The sequence below is a fragment of the Oncorhynchus masou genome, chromosome 9, assembly GCF_036934945.1.
Source record: "Oncorhynchus masou masou isolate Uvic2021 chromosome 9, UVic_Omas_1.1, whole genome shotgun sequence".
Classification (NCBI taxonomy): domain Eukaryota; kingdom Metazoa; phylum Chordata; class Actinopteri; order Salmoniformes; family Salmonidae; genus Oncorhynchus; species Oncorhynchus masou.
This window is the reverse complement of record NC_088220.1, coordinates 29,975,848-29,996,379: the sequence shown is the minus strand read 5'-3', so window position 1 is coordinate 29,996,379 and position 20,532 is coordinate 29,975,848. Positions and strand designations below refer to the sequence as shown.

The 20,532-nt window shown below is 45.1% G+C and overlaps 1 protein-coding gene across 2 annotated transcripts in view; it reads left to right on the top strand.

Annotated features, from left to right (window-relative positions):
• Nucleotides 1–20,514, top strand: part of LOC135545820 (ensconsin-like) — a 50,093-nt gene extending 29,579 nt beyond the window's left edge. Inside the window, exons 10-21 of one of the 2 annotated variants that reach the window (XM_064973729.1) lie at nucleotides 759–881; nucleotides 3,612–3,754; nucleotides 10,274–10,404; nucleotides 10,555–10,847; nucleotides 12,993–13,119; nucleotides 13,206–13,386; nucleotides 13,476–13,580; nucleotides 13,841–13,888; nucleotides 14,036–14,135; nucleotides 16,349–16,526; nucleotides 16,640–16,923; nucleotides 17,062–20,514. In XM_064973729.1, coding sequence (XP_064829801.1) covers nucleotides 759–881; nucleotides 3,612–3,754; nucleotides 10,274–10,404; nucleotides 10,555–10,847; nucleotides 12,993–13,119; nucleotides 13,206–13,386; nucleotides 13,476–13,580; nucleotides 13,841–13,888; nucleotides 14,036–14,135; nucleotides 16,349–16,526; nucleotides 16,640–16,923; nucleotides 17,062–17,069 — 1,721 coding nt within the window. In that variant the 3' untranslated portion in view covers nucleotides 17,070–20,514. Of the gene's footprint in view, nucleotides 1–758; nucleotides 882–3,611; nucleotides 3,755–10,273; nucleotides 10,405–10,554; nucleotides 10,848–12,992; nucleotides 13,120–13,205; nucleotides 13,387–13,475; nucleotides 13,581–13,840; nucleotides 13,890–14,035; nucleotides 14,136–16,348; nucleotides 16,527–16,639; nucleotides 16,924–17,061 lie in introns of both variants that reach the window. The other variant, XM_064973731.1, reaches the window with a different exon arrangement.
• Nucleotides 20,515–20,532: the final 18 nt, after the last annotated feature.

The window sequence follows — 20,532 nt, the reverse complement described above, 5'->3', positions numbered from 1 at the left end:
AATTGTGTTTTTATTTTTATATATTTGCACACACAAAAATCTACAAACCTGTTTTTGCTTTGACATTATGGGGTATTGTGTGTAGATTCATTAGGAAATTGTTTTATTTAAGCCATTTAGAATAAGGCTGTAACAACAAAATGTGGAAAAGGTCCAGGGGTCTGAATACTTTACAAATGCGTAGTGGGCAGGGCCTGGAGTTACCATCTTGGTTTGGCAATTTCAATGTAAGACTTTAAGTTCTTGTTCTTTCCAATACAAAACACTGCTATAGTCTGAACAGTAGAAACCACTTACTTTGAGCCCTTAGCTCCATGTTCCCGGTACGTCCTATCCACCCCATAGCACACCCCCTCCTGTTTGTGGGCGGAGTTCACTAATACCCTTTTTACCCCTCAGCATCCCCTCTGCACCAGGAACACACCTTGATTAAACCTCATTTGTAGTACTCTTCAGTTGCTTGACACTCACTCTGGGTCTGTGTACCAATACTCTTTCCTGGTCTCCTTGTCTTCATTCCCACTGGGTGGAGTCGGTGAAAGGACTAGGTTTCCTCAAGGACTCCCTTTAAGACTATTGAGACACAGCCTTGGTTTCTTAAGTGGATTCTCTCCTGTGACTGGTTGAAATCAATCATATGGTGACCCCAAATCCCGCCCCCTTCTTTGTGTTGACCCCCCCCCCCACTCGCCTCATTCTTTTCTTCTTGTTTTGGCTTCTCCATATTTTGGGGGGTTTGCCTTGTTCCGGCCATGTAGCTCGCAAGCCCCTGGCGAGCCCCGTGGACGGAGGGTTCCTCAGTCGCCTTCTCATCCCCACCCAGGCATCAATAGCTAGGAGCAAGAGCGCCGCAGCCCTGTCCGAAGGAGGTGAAGCCCCAGGTAACCCCCACAGAGGAGACCCCCTGTAGAGAGTGAGGACCCAGCAACGCACAGGGACCCACCCCACTGCTGTCCTCCATTATATCACTAGATACAGTATAAGATAATTCCACCTCAATCCACACCCCTGCCCCCATTACATCACCAGTTAATAGCTATAAAACACCCACCCAAGGTCCCTACTATGCCCCTAGCTGTTTAGACATATCTCTATAGCCCAGGTCACTACTATGTCCCTAGCTGTATAGACGTATATCTCTCTAGCCCAGGTCCCTACTATGTCCCTAGCTGTATAGACGTATATCTCTCTAGCCCAGGTCCCTACTATGTCCCTAGCTGTATAGACGTATATCTCTCTAGCCCAGGTCCCTACTATGTCCCTAGCTGTATAGACGTATATCTCTCTAGCCCAGGTCCCTACTATGCCCCTAGCTGTATAGACTATGTCTATGTCCTAGCTGTATAGCCCAGGTCCCTGCTATGTCCCCAGCTGTATAGACGTATATCTCTCTAGCCCAGGTCCCTACTATGTCCCTAGCTGTATAGATGTATATCTCTCTAGCCCAGGTCCCTACTATGTCCCTAGCTTTATAGACGTATATCTCTCTAGCCCAGGTCCCTGCTATGTCCCCAGCTGTATAGACGTAGCCCAGGTCCCCCTATATAGCCCAGGTCCCTGCTATGTCCCTAGCTTTATAGACGTATATCTCTCTAGCCCAGGTCCCTGCTATGTCCCTAGCTGTATAGACGTATATCTCTAGCCCAGGTCCCTGCTATGTCCCTAGCTGTATAGACGTATATCTCTCTAGCCCAGGTCCCTGCTATGTCCCTAGCTGTATAGACGTATATCTCTCTAGCCCAGGTCCCCTGTATAGACATATAGCCCAGGTGCTATGTCCCTAGCTGTATAGACGTATATCTCTCTAGCCCAGGTCCTGCTATGTCCCTAGCTGTATAGACGTATATCTCTCTAGCCCAGGTCCCTGCTATGTCCCTAGCTTTATAGACGTATATCTCTCTAGCCCAGGTCCCTACTATGTCCCTAGCTGTATAGACGTATATCTCTCTAGCCCAGGTCCCTGCTACTGGCTCGGCAAATCCTTTGAAGAAAACTGGCCCTTTTCTGGTTTATTTTTTTTCTGGTGGTTGTCCAGCGGTGTCTATATTACTGTTGATGAGGCCTGCTTGCTCAGTGGTTCATGTCTTGAACAGAATGTGCTATCCAGTAAAAGTACACTTGAGATCACAGTTGTGCATACATATGTAGATGGGCGCCACACATACAAGTGCAGGATCTGCTCACATGCACTCACAGCTCAGACACAATTGGCTGGGGTGTGTGCAGAGTCTTGTCTGGGAGCTGGTTCAGTGTCTGAGGAGCCTTGGGAATCAGAGTTCATGCTGGGTGGCTTTGCACTAAGCTACTTTCCTGTGGGCCCAGTGCAGCCCGCAGCTGGTTGCCTAAGAGATTGAGTGTTTGTGCTGGTAACTGGTCAATGAACCCAGGGTGCTGGAGACTTGCTAGACGGTATTAAGAACTAGTCTCAAACCACAGACCAGCAGCTTACACTGACTCTGTATGAAAGACTTACTCACTTACTTACTTCTAGAGGGGCTAGCTACTGGAATACGCAGGGTTGTGGCTGACGTACATCATTCTCTGTGAAGGATTTGTCCTATTCAACTTTGGGGTTTTTGATTTGGATTGGATTCAAACTGCATATAATATTGTGTGTGGCATTGGCATACTAGACTAAGCCCCTAAAACTCTCTTTTAAAAAACAGAAAATGCTAGAAAGCCTGAAATGACCAGCCTGAAATGACAGAATATGATTGAATAGGGATGGGAATTTTTGCAACCTCATTATACCATATTATCACAATACTTAGGTGCCGATACGATATACACTATTGTGATTTTCACGATTCTATATGTATTGTGATTCGATATTCCAAACATTTTGCTCATCATATGTCTGCTGCAGATTCAAGCGAGCCATGAGAAAATGAGTTTTGATCATGGAAATAAAAGTGATGAAAACAATTTGGCTCAAAAAACAATATAGTTTTGGTGCAGGTCCAGCCATTAGAGCAAAATTATTGTGACATTGTCAAAAACAATATTGCTATATATCTCTCGCTCTCTGTAAATGTATACCCCGACATGTAACTACCAATTTTTTTCTCACCCATCACCATGAATGAATACTAGAAATGAATGCACTACTCCAGCGTGCTTGAGTGTTGCTATTGGATAGTGATGGTTTAGGGTGTTTATAGACTAATGTGTGTGTGTGTGAGCGCTGCCAGCGTTTTCTGCTTTGATGTGATTTTGTGACGGTGGTGGGTTGTGTGTCAGCTGTGGTGATGTGCTCATTGCCGTGTTGTCTGTGTTATTGCCGTGTTGTCCATGTGTTTTGCTATGAGCAGCACCGGAGCTTTGGCACCAATCAGGGGATACCAGTCTCTGTCCTTGCCTCTCTGCCTCCACCCTCCAGCCCTTCCACTTCCAGTTTTCCCCAATGCTTCAACAACCAACTGCGTGCTACCATAATCTAACAATAGGTTGTTTTGTGCTCTTATCCCGCAAACCATTGTCTTCCTCTCTTTGTACTCTCTCTCCATTTTTTTCCCCCATGCCTCCTGCTTTGCTCACCCAACTCGGCTGCTTCTACCCGTGCTCCCATTGGCTGGTTTCCCTGCGCTACGATGACTGTGTCCTTTTACCAGAGTGTCACCTGTGTCCTCGTTCAGCCTCACCCAGCCCCCTGCACCTGATGCAGAGAGGACCCGTGCGCAGCCGCAGCATCGACCGGCAGAAGAGCACCACCCTGCCCACCTCGGCCTCGGCAGACCAATTGAACCCCTCACTGGTGAGACGTCATGAATCTAGAAGACATAGAATGGACCAATGGAAGACACCGAATTAGTGGAGTGGTGCAAATGTAGAGCACTTAGAACTAATGTGTTCATGTGCACGATGACAACCTGTTAACTTCTTGGTGCACCCATCCTGTTAGCAGGATCATTTTCATCAACATCCGCTGAATTGCAGAGCGCCAAATTTAAATTACATTTTTTTAAACATTTTCATGAATTCGCAATATAGCAAAACACAGCTTAGCTTGATGTTAATCCACCTGGTGTGTCAGATTTCAAAAAAGCTTTTCGGCGAAAGCTATCCAAGCGTTTATGCTAGGACATCTCTCTCAGCAGACAAAACATTACAAACAGCTAGCAGCAAAGTATATTGTTCACGAAAGTCAGAAAAGCAATAAAATGAATCTCTTTGATCTTCGGATGTTTGCACTCACGAGACTCCCAGTTACACAATAAATGTTCCTTTTGTTCCATAAAGATTATTTTTAAATCCAAAAACCTCCATTTGGTTGGCGCGTTATGTTCAGAAATCCACAGGCCGGAGCGGTCACAACGGGGCAGACTAATTCAAAATAGTATCCATAAAGTTCGTAGAAACATGTCAGTTTTTTAAATAATCAATCCTCAGGTTGTTTTTACAATAAATAATAAATAATATTTCAACCGGACTGTAGCTTTCTCAATAGGGGTGAGAGAGAAAATGTCTGATCCAAGCTGCTCGCGCATGCAAAACACCGCTGGCACCCAGCCTTCCACTGATGCGATGTGATCTTTCTCGCTCATTTTTCAGAATAAAAGCCTGAAACTATGTATAAAGACTGTTCACGCCATGTGGGAACCATAGGAAAAGGAATCCGGTTGATATCCCTTTAAATGGAGGGAAGGCATGCAATGGAACAGAGGTTTCAGGAAAAACAGCACTTCCTGGTTGGATTTTCCTCAGGTTTTCGCCTGCAATATCAGTTCTGTTATACTCACAGACAATATTTTGACAGTTTTGGAAACTTTAGTGTTTTCTATCCTAATCTGACAATTATATGCATATTCTAGATTCTGGGCCTGGGAAATAGGCAGTTTAATTTGGGTATGTTTTTCATCCAAACATCCAAAAAATGCCCCCTACACTCGAGGTTAATGGGGTGTGATTAGGTTTCAATTTTAGCGACTTAGCAGTCGGCTATGCATGCATAGATTTTGTGTTCTTAGCAAGTACAGTCCCCTCCCAGGTCATCAAAAATAAATGAAGGAGACAGTGGAAATGTAGATCATGTAAAGGTGTGTGGGTTGTCTTTCCCAGAAGCCCTTTGGACACCAGGATTTAGTTACAGGAACATGGTGATAACACTCTCGCCAAACCTGCAATGATGTTGAACAAAATAACTGTATACAAATGTCACTCAGTTATATGCGTACATCCTCTATAATTTGCCAGTCAAAGCAGCCCTGTGGGTTATCCATCCATCCATGATACTGAGCTGTTTGCTCAGAATCCCACTGCTCTCTCACGACTCGGACATGTCGGAATTACATTGAATACCTTCATTGTCCATTGGGGAGAAGACCATTGTTCACTAGAGAAATGCTTCTTTCACTCTTGTTGCATTAGAGATGTTTACCAAACAATTCAGTAAGACGAGGTTGCCACTACTGCATTCAAGTGTTTTAGGTTCATTGGGCATTAGTAACGTCATGTTAGCCTCGAGACATGTTCCATGCAGCCTGAGGCAAGCTTTGATTCGTTCAGTGTCCTCCACTGCCTGGCTCTCTCGCCCTCTGTCCTTTCTCCATGGTCCTCCATGGATATGAAGGAGCGCCTTTGTCACAGACAGACAAAGGAGCCCACAACAGGCTGAGTACAGTTGGGAGTGGCTGGCTGTGGCTGGTTCAGGCCATGCAGAGCAGGACAGACAGACGGCGCAGGCAACACCCTGGGCCTATCAAATCAAATTGTATTTGTCACATGATATAGATAGATCTTACAGTGAAATGCTTACTTACAAGCCCTTAACCAACAATGCAGTTTTAAGAAAAGTGGTAAGTAAAAAAATAATAATTAAATAAAAAATAATTACAGCAGCAGTAAAATAACAGTAGCAAGGCTATATACAGGGGGTACCGGTACAGAGTCAATGTAATATGTACATGTACAGTAGGTGGAGTTATTAAAGTGACTATGCATAGATAGTAAGAGTAGCAGTGGTGTAAAAGAGGGTAGCCCTTTGAGCTGTTCAGGAGTCTTAACGCTTGGGGGTAGAAGCTGTTAAGAAGCCTTTTGGACCAAGACGTGGCGCTCCGGTACCGCTTGCTGTGCGGTAGCAGAGAGAACACTGACTAGGATGGCTGGAGTCTTTGACAATTTTTAGGGCCTTCCTCTGACACTGCCTGTTATAGAGGTCCTGGATGGCAGGAATCTTGGCCCCAGTGATGTACTGGGGCGTTCGCACTACCCTCTGTAGTGCCTTGCGGTCGGAGGCTGAGCAGTTGCTATACCAGGCAGTGAAGCAACCAGTCAGAATGCTCTCAATGGTGGAGCTGTAGAACCTTTTGAGGATCTGAGGACCCATGCCAAATCTTTTCAGTCTCTTGAGGGGGAATAGGTTTTTTGTGCCGCCTTCACAACTGTCTTGGTGTGCTTGGACCATGTTAGTTTGTTGGTGTTGTTGTGGACACCAAGGAAGTTGAAGCTCTCGACCTGCTCCTTTACAGCCCTATCGATGAGAATGGGGGTGTGCTCGGTCATCCTTTTTCCTGTAGTCCACAATCCTCTCCTTTGTCTTGATCACGTTGAGGGATAGGTTGTTATCCTGGCACCACACGGCCAGGTCTCAGCCTATAGGGAGGAGGTCAGTCTCATCATTGTCGCTGATCAGGCCTACCACTGTTGTTCTTGCAGTCATGAGTGAACAGGGAGTGCGGGACTGAGCACGCCCCAAATATTGAGGATCAGCGTTGCAGATGTTGTTACCTATCCTTACCACCTGGGGGCGGCCAGTCAGGAAGTCCAGGATCCAGTTGCAGAGGGAGGTGTTTAGTCCCAGTGTCCTTAGCTTAGTGATGTGCTTTTAAGGGCACTATGGTGTTGAACGCTGAGCTGTAGTCAATAAATAGCATTCTCACGTAGGTGTTCCTTTTGTCCAGGTGGGAAAGGGCAGTGTGGAGTGCAATAGAGTGCATCATCTGTGGATCTGTTGGGGTGGTATGCAAATTGAAGTGGGTCTTTGGTTTCTAGGATAATGGTGTTGATGTGAGCCATGACCAGCCTTTCAAAGCACTTCATGGCTGCAGACGTGAGGGCTACAGGTCGGTAGTCATTAAGGCAGGTTACCTTAGTGTTCTTGGGCACAGGGGACTATGGTGGTCTGATTGAAACATGTTGGTATAACAGACTGTCAGGGACAGTTGAAAATGTCAGGGACAGGTTGAAAATGTCAGTGAAGGCACTTGCCAGTTGGTCAGCACATGCTTGGAAATCACGTCCTGGTAATCCATCTGGCCTTGCGGCCTTGTGAATGTTGACCTGTTTAAAGATGTACTTCTCCTTAATGCAACCACTGTGTCAGATTTAAAAAAAGCTTTACGGAAAAAGCACACCATGCAATAATCTGAGTACAGCGCTCAGGCACCAAATCTAGCCATACAGATATTCGCCATGTTGTGGAGTCAACAGAAGTCAAACATAACATTATAAATATTCACTTACCTTTGATCTTCATCGGAATGCACTCCCAGGAATCCCAGTTCCACAATAAATGTTTGTTTTTGTTCGATAAAGTCCATAATTTATGTTCAAATACCTCCTTTTTGTTCACACGTTTAGTTCACAAATCCAAATTCACGAGGCGCAGGCACTTAGTCCAGACAAAGTCAAAAAGTTATATTACAGTTAGTAGAAACATGTCAAACGATGTATATAATCAATCTTAAGGATGTTTTTATCATAAATCTTCAATAATATTCCAACCGGACAATTCCTTTGTCTTTAGAAATGAAAAGGAACACTGCTCACCCTCACTGCCGCGCGCATGACTTGGCTCATGGCATTCTGCCAGACCTCTTAGTTAAGCAGCTCTTATTCGCTCCCCCTTCACAGTAGAAGCCTAAAACAAGGTTCTAAAGATGGTTGACATCGAGTGGAAGCCTGAGGAAGTGCAATCGGACTAAACTTACACTATCTTGGATAGGCAAAGACTTGAAAACCAACAAACCTCAGATTTCCCACTTCCTGGTTGGATTTTTTTCTCAGGTTTTTGCCTGCCATATGAGTTCTGTTATACTCACAGACATCATTCAAACAGTTTTAGAAGCTTCAGTGTGTTTTCTATCCAAATCTAAATATATCTAATAATATGCATATCTTAGCTTCTGGGCCTGAGTAGCAGGCAGTTTTCTCTGGGTACCTTATTCATCCAAGCTACTCAATACAGCCCCCCAGCCATAAGAAGTTAAAGGTCTTGCTCACATTTGCCAGCCCTGCCACATCCAACAAGCGTCGGAGCCGGTGTAGTACGATTCAATGTTAGTCCTGTATTGACTCTTTGCCTGTTTGATGGTTCGTCAGAAGACGTAACAGGATTTCTTATAAGCATCCGGGTTAGAATCCCGCTCCTTGGAAGCGGAAGCTCTGCCCTTTAGCTCAGTGCGGATGTTGCCTGTAATCCATGGCTTCTGGTTGGGGTATGTATTAGAGGTCGACTGATAATGATTTTTCAACGCCGATACCGATTATTGGAGGACCAAAAAAAGCCGAAACCGAAATCTTCCGATTTCAACAACAACAAAAATCACATTTTTTTTTTTTTACATTTATTTGTAATAATGACAGGAATATTTAATATTATTTAAATTATTATTTAATATAATATTTAAAATACGGAACGGTTCCATATTTCACTGAAATAATAAGTTTTTTTTCCGAAATGATAGTTTCCGGATTCGGCCATATTAATGACCTACGGCTCCTATTTCTGTGTGTTATTATGTTATAATTAAGTCTATGATTTGATAGAGCAGTCTGAGCGATGGTAGGCACCAGCAGGCTCGTAAACATTCATTCAAACAGCATTTTCATGCGTTTTGCCAGCAGCTCTTCGCAATGTTTCAAGCATTGTGCTGTTTGTGACTTCAAGCCTATCAACTCCCGAGATTAGGCTGGTGTAACCGATGTGAAATGGCTAGCTAGTTAGTGGGGTGCGCGCTAATAGCGTTTCAAACGTCACTCGCTCTGAGACTTGGAGTAGTTGTTCCCCTTGCTCTGCATGGGTAACGCTGCATCGAGGGTGGCTGTTGTCGATGTGTCCCTGGTTTGAGCCCAGGTAGCGGCGAGGAGAGGGATGGAAGCTATACTGTCACACTGGCAATACTAAAGTGCCTATAATAACATCCAATAGTAAAGGTATATGAAATACAAATCATATAGAGAGAAATAGTCCTGTAATTCCTATAATAACTACACCTTAAACCTTACCTGAGAATATTGAAGACTCATGTTAAAAGGAACCACCAGCTTTCATATGTTCTCATGTTCTGAGCAAGGAACTTAAACGTTAGCTTTCTTACATGGCGCATATTGAACTTTTATTTTTTTCTCCAACACTTTGTTTTTGCATTATTTAAACCAAATTGAACATGTTTCATTATTTATTTGAGGCTAAATTGATTTTATTGATGTATTATATTAAGTTAAAATAAGTGTTAATTCAGTAGTGTTGTAATTGTCATTAAAACAAATACATTTATTATTCAGTGTCTGCTTTTTTTTTTGGTCCTCCAATAATCGGTATCGGCGTTGAAAAATCATAATCGGTCGACCTCTAGTCAAGATTGATTGTTTTTTTTACAAGTTTAATGCAAGCAAGCAACTTACCATGGCTCCTCGCTGCCTGCACTCGCATAACAGGTGGTCAGCCTGGCACGCAATCTTATCGTGAATTGCAACATAATCGGCGTCCAAAAATGCTGATTACCGATTATTATGAAATCTTGAAATTGGTCCTAAATAATCGGTCGACCTCTAACTTCTACCCCACTAGAAGCAAACAGTTTAGAACTAAATTCACCCTGCTCTTTTACTAAGCAGTGTTCAGATAAACCCTGATTAAATAGTTATAGCTGTACACACACACCTCCTAAGTTTGGCATGCATGTCAGTTTACGTGTGTGACCCTCTGTGTTACCAGGTGTGGGTGTCCTTGCTGTGCCGGTCAGCATACCCCTCTTGTGGTACGGGCTTTTTATAAATGGATATATTTGAATCAGACTTGCCCACACCTGTGATGTTATTTAAAGCCTGCTGTCTGCTGCAGTAGGGGGGGACACTCTGAGACCACATGGGGAGACTCTGTGTCATGGATCAAGTGCTATCTGGTCATTCCATGTTCTCGATCCACTTCTACTGGTTCACTGTATTCTCATGAAGGGTTGCTGTTCTAGTGTTAATCCAACGTGTTATTTTAAGGATACCCTAGCCGGATGACGTAATGGACTGAATTGTCTCTCTCTTTGTGGAACGACAGAAGGAGAAACGGTTCTCGTCGCCCGGAGGGAAGCGCCCTGCCTCGCCCTCCAACATCGCGGGACGCCACCGCTCGCCCTCCCCTGCCACCCTCCCCGCCAGCAAAAGAACCCCCTCCCCCAGTGCAGCAAAGTAAGACATCACAGCTCTCCGCCAGAAAATGTGTTAACAATATTGGATATTAAACAATATTAGATGTTTCTTGTTTAATTGTGTACTATGAAATAGTTTAGATTTGTTGGATAGTTGATAAAACTGTCAAATCTTGTCTCCCCTCTACAGGCAAAGTCCCCGTAACCGTCCCCCGTCACCCGGAGGTACCAAACATCGCCCCCCGTCCCCTCAACCCAGCTCGGCCAAGCCCCCATCCCCTCAGCCCAGCTCGGCCAAGCCACCACCCATCCAGAGACCGGCCCTCACCCCGACCGGCCCCCCCACCCTGCGGAAGAAAGACTCCAAGCCAAAGGACCTGTGTCCCATCCAGGCTGTGGCCCCCCAGTCCCCAGAGCCCCCCCAGACCAGCTCAACACAGACTCCTGCTCCCACATCCTCCACTAAGACCAAAGACAAGGACGGTGAGCAAAGAGAACCTACAACCTCACTGAGATGGCCTTTCTCTCAGCTGAGTAAGCTATTTCCATCTGTTAGTACCACAGTCATGACATAAGGCTGAAATCTCACTTAAGTAAGGACTTTGCCGAGCTCAGATTAATCAAGAACCAACGCGGACAATCTCAGTGTTCTGAGACTCACTTTCTTTGAATAAGGAGAGAGGGAGCCTATACTGTAAGCCCCTGAGGCAGTGTGTTGGAAACCCTGTATTGTATTACTGAGTTCCCATAAAGAGCATCAGCCTCTGCTCTGTCCTCTATCCGGATGTATTTAAATGATTTATGGCAGTGATCATCAACTAGATTCAGCAGCATATTTCTTTTGTTGAGTGGATGGATCGGGGGCCAGAACATAATTATAAATGATTTGTAGACTGCAAATTGACCGCAAGAAGCCCAAACCGATATAATATGTATGTATATGATCTCTGTTATACGTGGAAATACTTTAAGAGATTTCCCAAATTAAATTAACTTGGACCTGATTTCCTGGTATGAAAAACAATATACAAATATGTCCAACAGAGGGCCAAATAAAAACGTGCGGCCTGCCAGTTGGGGAACCCTGATCTATGGCTTAATAGCTGTTTCAACACAGTGTGGTAGTGGGCTCCTGTGCGGTTCATTAGCAAGGGAAAGGGACATGGCAGCCCGAGCAGCAGCTTAGTGTGGAGCTGTAAATGCTCTGTGAACCAGCTGTAGTTCCATGCTGTTAGCCCTAGAGGTCTAGTACCCCCTTCTGGTTCGAGTCCTGTACTACTACTGTATAACTCATTAGGAGATAGTTAAGGAGAGGGTTAATGGATTGTGTGTGTGTGTGCGCGCTGAAGGCCCTCACTGCTCCCAATGGGACTTATTCTGCAGTATATATTTTTATGACCAGCAGCCACAGAGATGGCTGTGTCGCTCTCTGTGTGTCGCTCTCTGTGTGTCGCTCTCTGTGTGTCGCTCTCTGTGTGTCGCTCTCTGTGTGTCGCTCTCTGTAGTAGTGCTATGGCTGCTGTGTGGTTATTATGTTGTGGCTTGGTTATGTCAAAGGTTCACCCATTTTTAATGTTTTGTGGTTTTAGTGCATCTGAGTGATTTATCAATTCCCTGGGTCATTTCATGTTTTCATGTGTATCTGAGTGATTGGCGGTGAAGCAGGCAGAAATCCATAGCGTTGTGATAGAACTTCCAGTGTAGTGATAGCGACTAAGTTGCAATATTCCTACCTGGAGAATTGTCATTTATTAACAGAGGGTCTAGCACATTATTTCTGTTTGTCTGCCTCTTTAGTCCAGGGTGCATTGCATGGCGACGTTGCCAGAGATATTATAGAAAGGAGATAGGAATCCAATGAATGAAGGAATGTATATCGCCCCACCCAGTAGACTTTTGACCAATCGCGTTCACGTTGTCATGCTGTGTCACGCGGTTGCTAAGCTAATCGTCATGCGATCCCTTCTCAGCCTATTTTCCTCAATGCCACGATTCCAAAGCTATACGATACTATAGATGGCAAGTTAATTCTCACATCTCAGAAAAGATTTGTAATGATGTACTTCTTGTTGACGAAATTCGTGCTAATGTTGGGTTTTTGAGCTAGTGACCCAAAAGACTCCCATTCACTCCTTGAAGGAGAGCACACTATTGACGTTTCCCATCACCTCAAAGGTATATCGGCCGTTGTGAATGTCAGACTACTGTGAGGCACATCGATCTGCAGGTTGAACCTGGTGAGATTGTAGACTCCTAAATTGATAGTGCAGTTTGTTTAGGCGATTTCTACAGCTAACTAGCTACTTTGCATGCTGATATTGTCTTTCGAATTTGTGTGTAGCTACGTTTGCTAGCTAGCTAGATAGCCAGCCAGCCCATAAAGAGAACATTGCATTGTGGATTTTGTAGTCGACTTGAGCTGCAACCGATATCCACAACAATTCTCCTTGTTGCTACCAGCCTTCATTATAATGCTGAAATGAAACATTTGTTCACAAAAAAATATTGTTCTCACATATTAGTGTTATTTAACACTCTAAATTAAAGCAATGGTTTTGGGTGGATTTTTTCCTTTTAAAGAAACAATACATTTACTAACCTCCTGTGTGGCTCCTATCGGTCTCTCAGAGAAGTCCATGGCGGGCACCAACTCTGCAGCCGAGGCCGCCATGATCCTTGCCGAGAACCGCCGTCTGGCACGGGAGAAGAAGGAGAGAGAAGAGGCACTCCGAGTACTGAGAGAGGAGGAGGAGAAGTAAGGAGGCATGCTGCTAGAACACTTTCAGGTGGTCTCCATCTTTCTGTGGGGGGGGGCATTGACCTTTCCTATCCTATCTACAGGCTGAGGAAGGAGGAGGAGAAACGCTTGGCCGAGGAGGCACGGTTGAAACGCCTGGAGGAGGAGAGGAGGCTGGCGGAGGAGAAGAAGAAAAAGGAGGAGGAGGACGCTCTCATGGCCGAGGCAGACCGAGAGAGACTGGAGGCTGAGGAGGCCGGGAGACAGGCTGAGCTACAGAAAGAGGTAGGGGGACACACATTGACAGTGTTGTTGGTGTCATTTTATAGTTTGATTGGTTGCTTGTGATTGACCACTTGTTTGTCCAATCGCAGCGTGAAGAGGCGGAGGCTCAGGCTGCAATTGATGCAGAGAAGGTCCGCGTTGAGAGGGAGAGGGTAATGGCCCAGAACCATAAGGAACGCATGGAGAGGAAGAAGGTGGGTGGAGAATCACCATCACATCATGCATGCTTGATCATACACACTGCATACGTTGACTGGATGTTTCAGTAACCTGTTCATCATGCACACTCAGTGAAAATAGCACCTGCATCCACACCCTGTATACCAACACTTGAACGTAAAGGCAGCCCAACCATTCAAACATTTTATAACTTGTTTTATATTGAGCATGTCTGCAGGGTGTAATTTGCCAGAAGTTGTTCACGTGAATCTCCCTGTTGCTCTTCGACTTGCAGAGAATTGAGGAGATCATGAAGAGAACCAGAAAAGGGGACCAAGAAAAGGTGAGTTCACATTTCTCAGGCTCTGATATCTCCATGGAAACTGCTTTCCACAATAGCCAAATCAGCTGGCTTAAAACATCCAGTAATCCTCCCACATACTAGTTGATACATATTTTAACTGACGCTCTGTCCATGTGTCCTGTGTAGGGAGGAGGAGATGATGATGATGATGAGGATGAGAAAGACATACAGGATGAAGAGGGAGAGGAAGAGGGCGAAGAAGAAACCAACTGTGTCGAAACCAAAGGTAACTGTCCTCACTTAACCATCCCTTTGACACAACGGGGGTGTGTGTGTGAGACAGCTGGGCAGTATGGGCAAAAATCCCATAAATGGACTGAGTTATAGCGATAAATAGAACTAACTTTAATGAGTACTTGCTACTTTAGATGTAACCATCAACTGTCTTGTTAGAAATTTCCCAAATTAGCAGACTTCTTTAATTTCAAACTTCACATTTCTCTGGTATAGGCCATTTATCCCAGTTATCGATATCAGTAAAATGCCTTTGGTAAGTGGTCGTTGTTAATCATTTTCAGTATGTCATCCCAGCTCCAGCGTGTGTTAGGGGTGTGAACGTTTAAACATTCAAATGTTTAAACAAAGTTGGGATCCTTATAATTACGTTTTTTTTATACCAAATTTAAATCACAATGCAATTATCTAATTATTATAACATATTATTTTCTGTGTTATAGCCTAACTAGATGGTTGGCTATGAAGGCCTGGAGAATGTTGTCCTTTAAATAAAAACAGAGTGTGAGGGGCCAACTTTAGGCTACTTTGGTGAATTTGCAAGGCAAGAAAATCAAGACATTGTGAGACAGATTTCCTAGACATTCTTTCAGCCTGCCCCCTCGTCCCTCTCTCTTACCCTGGCTTGCCTGATCTTGGCCAGAGTTCTGTATATGATGACGAGACACTCATGTCTCCACCCTAACAATGGGAATTGTTGTCCCAAAGGCGGGAAAGCAGGTGACAAGCTCAGGTCCAAAATAAATAAGACCTTTTTGGACAGATTTTGGCAAGAGTGAAACCTCTCTTCCTCTGTCTTTGCTAATGATGCAAGTGTGTGTGTGTGTGTTCAGTCTTCGGTCTTTTGCACGTAGAATATCCTAGCCAGGACCTCCCGTGTGGCGCAGTGGTCTAGGGCACTGTATCACTGTGCCACCAGAGACTCTGTGTTTGAGCCCAGGCTCTGTCGCAGCCGGCCGCGACCGGGAGGTCCATGGGGCGACGCACAATTGGCCTAGCGTCGTCCGGGTTAGGGAGGGGTTGGCCGGAAGGGATATCTTGTCTCATCGCGCACTAGCGACTCCTGTGGCGGGCCGGGCGCAGTGCACGTTAACTGGGTTGCCAGGTGCACAGTGTTTCCTCTGACACATTGGTGCGGCTGGCTTCCTGGTTGCGCACTGTGTAAACTGTCGTGGCTGAAGCAAAGAAATTGTGGGATACAGCTTTTGATTGCGATGGATAGGACATTGCAATGGAAAGACCTGCCTATAATGGATGCTGACCTACCTATACTGATGGGGATGACTGTCTGGTGGCAGCTTACTGATGGATGCCTAGTGCACGGTTCTTGCCTATACTGATGGATAGGCCTAGGTTCTGACTGTCTGGTGGCTGACCTGCCTATACTGATGGATAGGCCTAGTGCACGGTTCTGACTGTCTGGTGGCTGACCTGCCTATACTGATGGATAGGCCTGATGGATAGTGCACGGTTCTGACTGTCTGGTGGCTGACCTGCCTATACTGATGGATAGGCCTAGTGCACGGTTCTGACTGTCTGGTGGCTGACCTGCCTATACTGATGGATAGGCCTAGTGCACGGTTCTGACTGTCTGGTGGCTGACCTGCCTATACTGATGGATAGGCCTAGTGCACGGTTCTGACTGTCTGGTGGCTGACCTGCCTATACTGATGGATAGGCCTAGTGCACGGTTCTGACTGTCTGGTGGCTGACCTGCCTATACTGATGGATAGGCCTAGTGCACTGGTGGCTGTTCTGACTGTCTGGTGGCTGACCTGCCTATACTGATGGATAGGCCTAGTGCACGGTTCTGACTGTCTGGTGGCTGACCTGCCTATACTATACTGATGGATAGGCCTAGTGCACGGTTCTGACGGTTGACCTGCCTATACTGACTGACCTACCTATACTGATGGATGGTGTCTGGTGGCTGCTGACCGTGCCTATACTGATGGATAGGCCTAGTGCACGGTGCTGACCTGCCTATACTGATGGATAGGCCTACTTATGATGGATAGGCCTAATTTGTCTTGGTTTTAACGGACACAGATACAAAAATGGCAGTTTAAACTTTAAGAAAAATTGTCCAGGCGTCACATCCCAAGTGAGTGCATACACTGTATGTGATTGACTTGTCTGTTTGCACAGACACCACTCCTGTTTGTGAGTGTGCATATTGAGTCATCTGCTTATTTGTCCCCGCAGACAACGAGTCAACCCAGCCCGGAGATGTTGCCTTGGAGACGGATGACCTGGAGCGTGGACTGGCCCGCAGTGAACCAATGGGAGTGCGGGAGGAGCCGTTGGGATGCGTGAACGGGATACCGGAGGCAGACAACAAGGAGAACAACAGAACCACCGCTGAGGGGCCTCTGGCTGTTAGGTATGACACACACACCCACACAAAGTATACCACTCCCAAATGCTCTAGACACAATGATATAGGATTATTTTTGGCTATAGGCATCTTTCATTCACTCCCTCTCTCCCCTCCAGTCCAGTGCCTAAGGTTTGTTCAGTGGGGGGCTCAGAGTTCCTGAATGAGGACTCTAACAAGCTGGCCCCGGGGCTGAACGGTAAGCCTGGCCCCTGGAGCTTCGAGGAATTCATTGACCTGGGCGTCAACTCCAAGGGCCGTCCCCTCATCGATGCTGACGGCCGCAACCAGGGCCTCATCGACTGTGACGGGGCCCCCAATGGACCCAGGGTGGCCTTCGAGGACAAGGGGGCCCCCGTGTCCACCCTCCACCCCTCCAGTCAGCCCATTGAAGCCCTGTCAGGTGTGAGAGTTATTTTGGAAACAACTGTTTGTATAGTTGATTTATTGTTACTGTACTGCACATGTTGTATAGAAAAGTGAATTGCTTTATGGATGTCAAATATTGACACTTGTTCTCTTTGTATCTTTTTCTCTTTAGAGATGTGAGGCTGCAGCTCTCCCTTCAGAGGCCTGTGAATATTGCACTTCCAGAGTTCTTGTCCAGCTGAGCTCTAGACCCCGTTACCCCCTCCACACGTACACACCCGCCCTCAGCCAGAGGAAGAGCACAGGGGTTGAGGGGGGGACAGGGACTCCCAGAACGCTAACTTTGCACCCCCACCACATGAAAAGAAAAACATATATATATATATATAAAAAGAGAAACAAAGCTTCAGGGGAAAATCTCTATTCCTCCTTCAATGTGCTCACTTCAAGGGCTCTCATCCTCCCATACTTACAACAGTTGACACTTGGTTATTTTTTTAAATGTTGTTTTGTTCATACTGTTGTTTTTTAAGTGTTGTGCAGAGCGTGCGACGTAATTTATTAATTTTGTTGTCTTCGTTAGATGTAATTGCTGTTATCTCATGTCTAGTTTTAGGGGGGTAGGCTGGTTTGAGAATATTCCAGGACCTATGTACATAACACTTTGCTATATGATCGCTAGTACTGATTGGTGGGCTGGGGAACCTGGGTATTGTAGTCTCTCAGGGTCTGCCTACATGATCCCTAAGTATCTCCAGTGGATAAGGGAGTATTTACACGTGTGTTACGACTTGCCGGTTCCCAAACCAGAAGCGGCACTATGTAACTCTAATCCCATCCTACCCAAATTGTAATCCGACCTAGAATTCTGGATTTGTCTGGGTCTGGTAAGACTCTCCAGGTCCTATTCTCCCATGGTTTACCCCTATGCCCCAAAGGGCTGGTCAGAGCCCCTCCGCCTTCCCTTGCCATCTCCCAGCAGTCCCTCACTCCTGCACTTCTCCTTATTGGCCACTAGGGGGCACTCAGGTCTATGAATCAAACAAATGGTTTTATGAAATGACTGTTGCCTACTAACCTAAGGTAGCAGGCATAAAATAAATGCCTGAGTGGGGTCGTAAGAAACCGGAAGCATCCGGCTTTCAAACTTCGCCTCTTCTCAGCTTTTCCCCTGAAAACCGGATGCTTCCGGTTTCTTCCGGCACTGCTGAGGGTGGTTGCCTACTATTTCAAATTTACAAACGGAAGGATGTAGGAATTTGACAAAGCTGGTGATTTAGTAAATATTTGAACTGTTGCTGTTAACTTTCGGTTCCTGGTCTTTAGGTTTATGTCCTCAGATCTTGACATGTTATGTTTTTACATGTATGTAGACTTAATGTTTAACTAACTCATATCAATTTTGAATTTAATTGCATCCTGAGCGCTGAGGTATAACTTGACCCCCAGCAATGACTGCATGAATTTATACACTTACCATATGAATGGCTATAGCCTGTAGTGGATTAACGTGTGTGTGTTGGTTAATTGCAGTCAGACGAGGTCCATGAGTTTCATTTTACGTCACTCTTCTCTAAGGGGTGTACTAGTCCAGAAACTAACTTGAATGGTTGGAAGTTTTCTCTTACGATGCCCAAAGTTCCTTTTTCTAGGGCTAAAACGCAGTTTTGACCTGGCTGTAGATGTATGGAGTGTCTCCTACATTCGCTGTCTGTCTGTCTAGCTCGTTCCATACAAATTCCAGTGCTTCTCCACTAAGCTTCTATGTTACTTCTCCTGGCAAAAAAAAAAGTGTTTCAAATATTTGTGTCATAATTTGGCTGTCTGTTTATATACAATATACGAAAATACATTTCCTCTTATTTAAGTGTTATTGTATTATGTATGTAATCAGTATTGGGCCAATGCGTCTGTGGGTGGGGTACTGCGAATGGATGTTACTTTATTTAAATGTTGGTTCTATTAGACTCGTGCCCTTTGCCAGGGTAGTCAGTGCTGTTACCCTATGGTCTGTTCTAAATTAAGCCCTGTCTCCTGCCCTCTAGGCCCTTTAGTAGATTGGATTGGTGTAAGCAATATGGTAACAATTCCACAAGGTGAAGCTATTATATTGCTTATACCTGTCAAATGCTTACAAAGTGCCAAGGGATAGGGACTAAGGGTTGGTGTGGAATTGAGTCAGGTCCGGTTTTGGTGTTACCCAGGAGGCTACAGGAAACCCTCCTGTTCTCCAGTACTCTGAGCCTAGGGCAGGGGATCCTCATACTGTAGAGGGAAGATGTCTGTGCACATTGATTGAGGGCATTTTGTGAAGTTGTGACTTTCATCCCCCAACCACCTCTGACAATCGCCTTGGTCTCCGACAGGGGTGGACTGAGGGGTGGAAATGTTTCAGTGCTTTATCACAGTGTGAAAGTTTGCAGTCATATGGTGTCTGAAGGTGAACTCTGACTACTGCGCCACACGCTTCTCTGTATAGCAGCAGTGTGACGGAGTGAATCTACCGCTAAATGATGGAGATGGGAGCAAATGCGATTTGGCCAGTCTTGTTCTTGTCTGGTTTATGGCTTCTTTAAAATCTGTGTCGAGAAGCTTGAATTCCCTATGCTTGAATCATCCAAACGGAGAGGTTTGGGGACCTTTTGTTTTTTGCTTCATAATAAATCTGTTGACTCTGTCACATTTAATAAACCAGAAGGTTTCTCTGAAATAGCTTTATATTTTACATACCTTATGTCTGGACTTAGACCCATGAGCTTAGCTTTGAGAATGTAACTTTAACTAAACAAACAAGCCCTTAATCATTTAACATGCTTCTCTTTCTGAGGAGAAGCCTTTTTTTGTTTTCATGTGCAACCAGTTTTATTATTCATCACAACATAAGACACTTTGCACTGTGGGAGGTTTTCCACTACTTGAAAGGGTTGAAAAGCTTTCTAAAATGAATTACACAGGGTTGACTTGTCACCAAGAAGTAACTTTACTGTATAGTCCTGTTCCCGAGGTGTGTGTGTGGTATTCTGGAAAGAAAGTTCTCTCTCCTCTCCGGTCTCCTCCCATCCAGGCCTTTTATGAACTCCACACCTTGACTTGACTAACCTTTTATCTTTTCAAAGTGCAGGGGATTGCTGTAGACTTGTTCAATATGAAACGCTTGTTCCTTGGTCAGGTCTACATGTGCTTAGTTAATGGCAGTGGCGCTGGCACATCCAGTCACGGATACTGTAGATCGGACCAATGCAGGACAGTCGCTGATTTGATACTAGAAATGTTCCAGGTCCTGTTAAGTTTTTTAATTCCGATCCCTTTCTGCATCTGTGGGCCTGAATACAGAGCTAACTGTTCTTAATTGATCTCATGATTCAGTGGCTATGACGGTAGAATAGAATGCCTTAGATTGAGAATAGGCTGTATTTTTATTTTATAGTAATTAATAACTAATCAAATGTGTCACGTGTCCTTGCGTCGGCCATGACAATCATTCTAACCGACCAGGGCTACAATGTGAATATCAATAGCTGTTCCAGACCCTAACCCAAGCCATGTCCACAAATTATATTTGTAAATATATCTAAAGTGTTCTGAGAAGATATGAACTGTTAAAATAAAGTTTTGCTAAATAAAAGTAGGCGTTTTTGTTATT